This window comes from Schistocerca piceifrons, chromosome X (genome assembly GCF_021461385.2).
Source record: "Schistocerca piceifrons isolate TAMUIC-IGC-003096 chromosome X, iqSchPice1.1, whole genome shotgun sequence".
Lineage (NCBI taxonomy): Eukaryota > Metazoa > Arthropoda > Insecta > Orthoptera > Acrididae > Schistocerca > Schistocerca piceifrons.
In genome coordinates, this window is record NC_060149.1 from 240,320,944 (window position 1) to 240,323,440 (window position 2,497).

The 2,497-nt window shown below is 41.6% G+C and overlaps 1 protein-coding gene across 1 annotated transcript; it reads right to left on the reverse strand.

Annotated features, from left to right (window-relative positions):
* Nucleotides 1-744: 744 nt before the first annotated feature.
* LOC124722286 (piggyBac transposable element-derived protein 4-like) lies at nucleotides 745-1,578 on the reverse strand. Its single transcript, XM_047247472.1, has one exon. It carries the CDS (start codon nucleotides 1,576-1,578, stop codon nucleotides 745-747), a length of 834 nt encoding a protein of 277 aa, XP_047103428.1.
* Nucleotides 1,579-2,497: the final 919 nt, after the last annotated feature.

Below are 2,497 nucleotides of genomic sequence, written 5' to 3' on the forward strand. Positions count from 1 at the left end.
CTGATTGTCGGGTATTACGTCTGGATGTCCATTGTCTAACAGATCATCAAATTCACACCGTTTGATACTGCTAATAATATCCTTGTTCCTTGCTTGTTCCACTTGGGGCTATGCCATTTCTTTGGCCAACTTCATTAGAAAAAGGCGTCTCTCTGTTTTTTCAACAGCAACACAGAAGAGTCTGTAGGCATTGAGTGCAGCTAGATCGACAAGATCATAAAATACTGCTAATGGCCAACGTTTTGTACCCTTTTTCACAGAATAGTAAGAGCTCATTTGATCTAGCGTATCAACACCTGATTTTGTTGAGTTGTAATACAACACTACTTCTGGTTTTCGTTTCAAGTTGTTTTCTTTGGGCACTTCAAATGATTGAAGTTGTGTTGACAGGAGTAGCACAGCCTTATTTCTTTTTGGAACATACGAAACTAGGAGGGTTTTACCACTGTATGCAAATCTGGTAGTGCATTCTTCCCTAGTTTTCGAAGGCAAAAACTCTTTTGGGACTTCTTTTCTTGTAGAACGTAGAGTACCTACAAGTGTCAACTTCATTTTCAACAATTCTTGGCCAAGGTCATAGCTCGTGAAAAAACTGTCAGTGGTAATATTCCTACCACTGCCAGCCAGATGACGCACTAAATCTAAGACCACTCTCTTGCCTTGATTCACTTCTCTCACATCACCACTCCTTACAGTGTACATTTGAAGATTTGTCAGATAACCATGTTCACAGTCTACTGCGCATCATATCTTGATGCCATACTTTCCTGGCTTTGAAGGAATGTAGTCCTTGAAACTGCACCGACCTCTGTATACGCAAAGATGTTCATCAGCAGTAATGTTGCTGGAAGGTATAAATGATGTTTGACATTGCACGGCAAACAAATCAGATATTTCCTGTACAGCTTCAGCCTTATTTCCAGTCCTCTCTTTCCTTTCAAGTCTTGTGATGCGGTCGTCAAAACGAAGTGAACGCAGAATGTCCTGATATCGCCTCCTCGACGTAGTGGCACGGAATAGAGAAGTGCCATATTCAGAGTCCCAAAATTCGTCAATAGGTTTCCCCCGGCTCTTCTGTACGCCATACAGAATCAGCAAGCCTAAAAATGAAAGAAGCTCGCATCTGTCTGTATCACGCCAGTCAACTAATTTTCCAGACGCTTTCAATTCATTTCCTTGTTGATCTGTGAACTGAACTATTATATCCAGCAATTCATTAGTAATAAACTGCCTGAAACAGTCAACAGCTGAGCTAACACTAACTGTACTAGGAATACCTGCTGAAAATCGTTGTATGTTGCGGATTGGAAAGCTACGAATTGATGGTTCTTTTGTACTCCACTCAATATCCCGACCCCTGCTTACCAGTACTGCACTTTCATCTTCTCCACTGTCATCATTTTCAGCAAGAATATCATTTTCTTCTAATTCATGTAAACAAATTTCATCACTTTGGTCTACCTGTGTCTCTGTTCCATCATCTTCGGCGTCACTACCTTCTGAATCACTACTGCTACGAAATAAATCTTCCATAGCTTGTTCTACACTATAGCCAAGAGCAAAACGTATTCCATCCATGCTGAAATTACACTGCAACAACAAACGTACAACAAACGTACAAGCGAACTTCCAGTTCGAGGTTAGTTCTGAGTAGCACCTGAATAACACCTGAATTCAGTGTTACCAACTCAAAATACCTAAGAAAGGGATTGATAGTTGATAATCTATACATTCTATGAATGTTACATATATCTATCTGGGGTCATAATTGACCCCAACAGCAGTTTTTGTTAATTATTGATTTAAATATTGCGTCAAGCGCTCTAAAAATTTTTGTGAGAGAACGACAATACTGTGTGGTAAAAGTCATAAAATTCTGGATTTTTACAAGAAATAGAAATATTATTTTATCCATAGTAAAGATGATTGGGGTCACCTATGACCACAGAGTGAGTCCTACGGTTAAGGGACTGAAGGCACTACAATCGCATGGGGAGAGCTCAGAACTATAGAGTGGGTGCTCGAGTGTCTCCCACTTGAGCTAGCGTAACTTCTGCTGGCCTCCCAGATCGACAGGCGTCTTGTGTCGTATTCCACCAGCACGGAACTTGGCGCGCCATCCTACAACGGTGGATTTCGAATGGCATGCTGCCTCATACACATTCTTCATTCTCCGATGGATATCTACTGGTGTTTGTCCTTCAGCAACCAAGAAAAGAATGACAGCACGTTGTTCCTGTCTGGACGCATTTGGTAATAACGTCGCCGTAGTTCAGATTTCCTCATTTAAACCACGCGCGTCGGAAAGACACGGATGCCACATTAATCCCTAAATGTAGGTACTTAAATGTCGGTACTTAAATACCTGCATCGGAGTCACGCTTCGTTGCATACACGCTGCAGCAACGCCCTCAAACGGCAACTTCCTGATCGCCCCTTATACGTGGGGGAGAGTTTTGTACTTGGAGAATAGCGTACCTTTAGGTAAATGATGTTT

Coding starts and splice junctions, on each gene's coding strand:
- LOC124722286 (XM_047247472.1), bottom strand. CDS start 1,578: ATGGATGGAATACGTTTTGCTCTTGGCTATAGTGTAGAACAAGCTATG.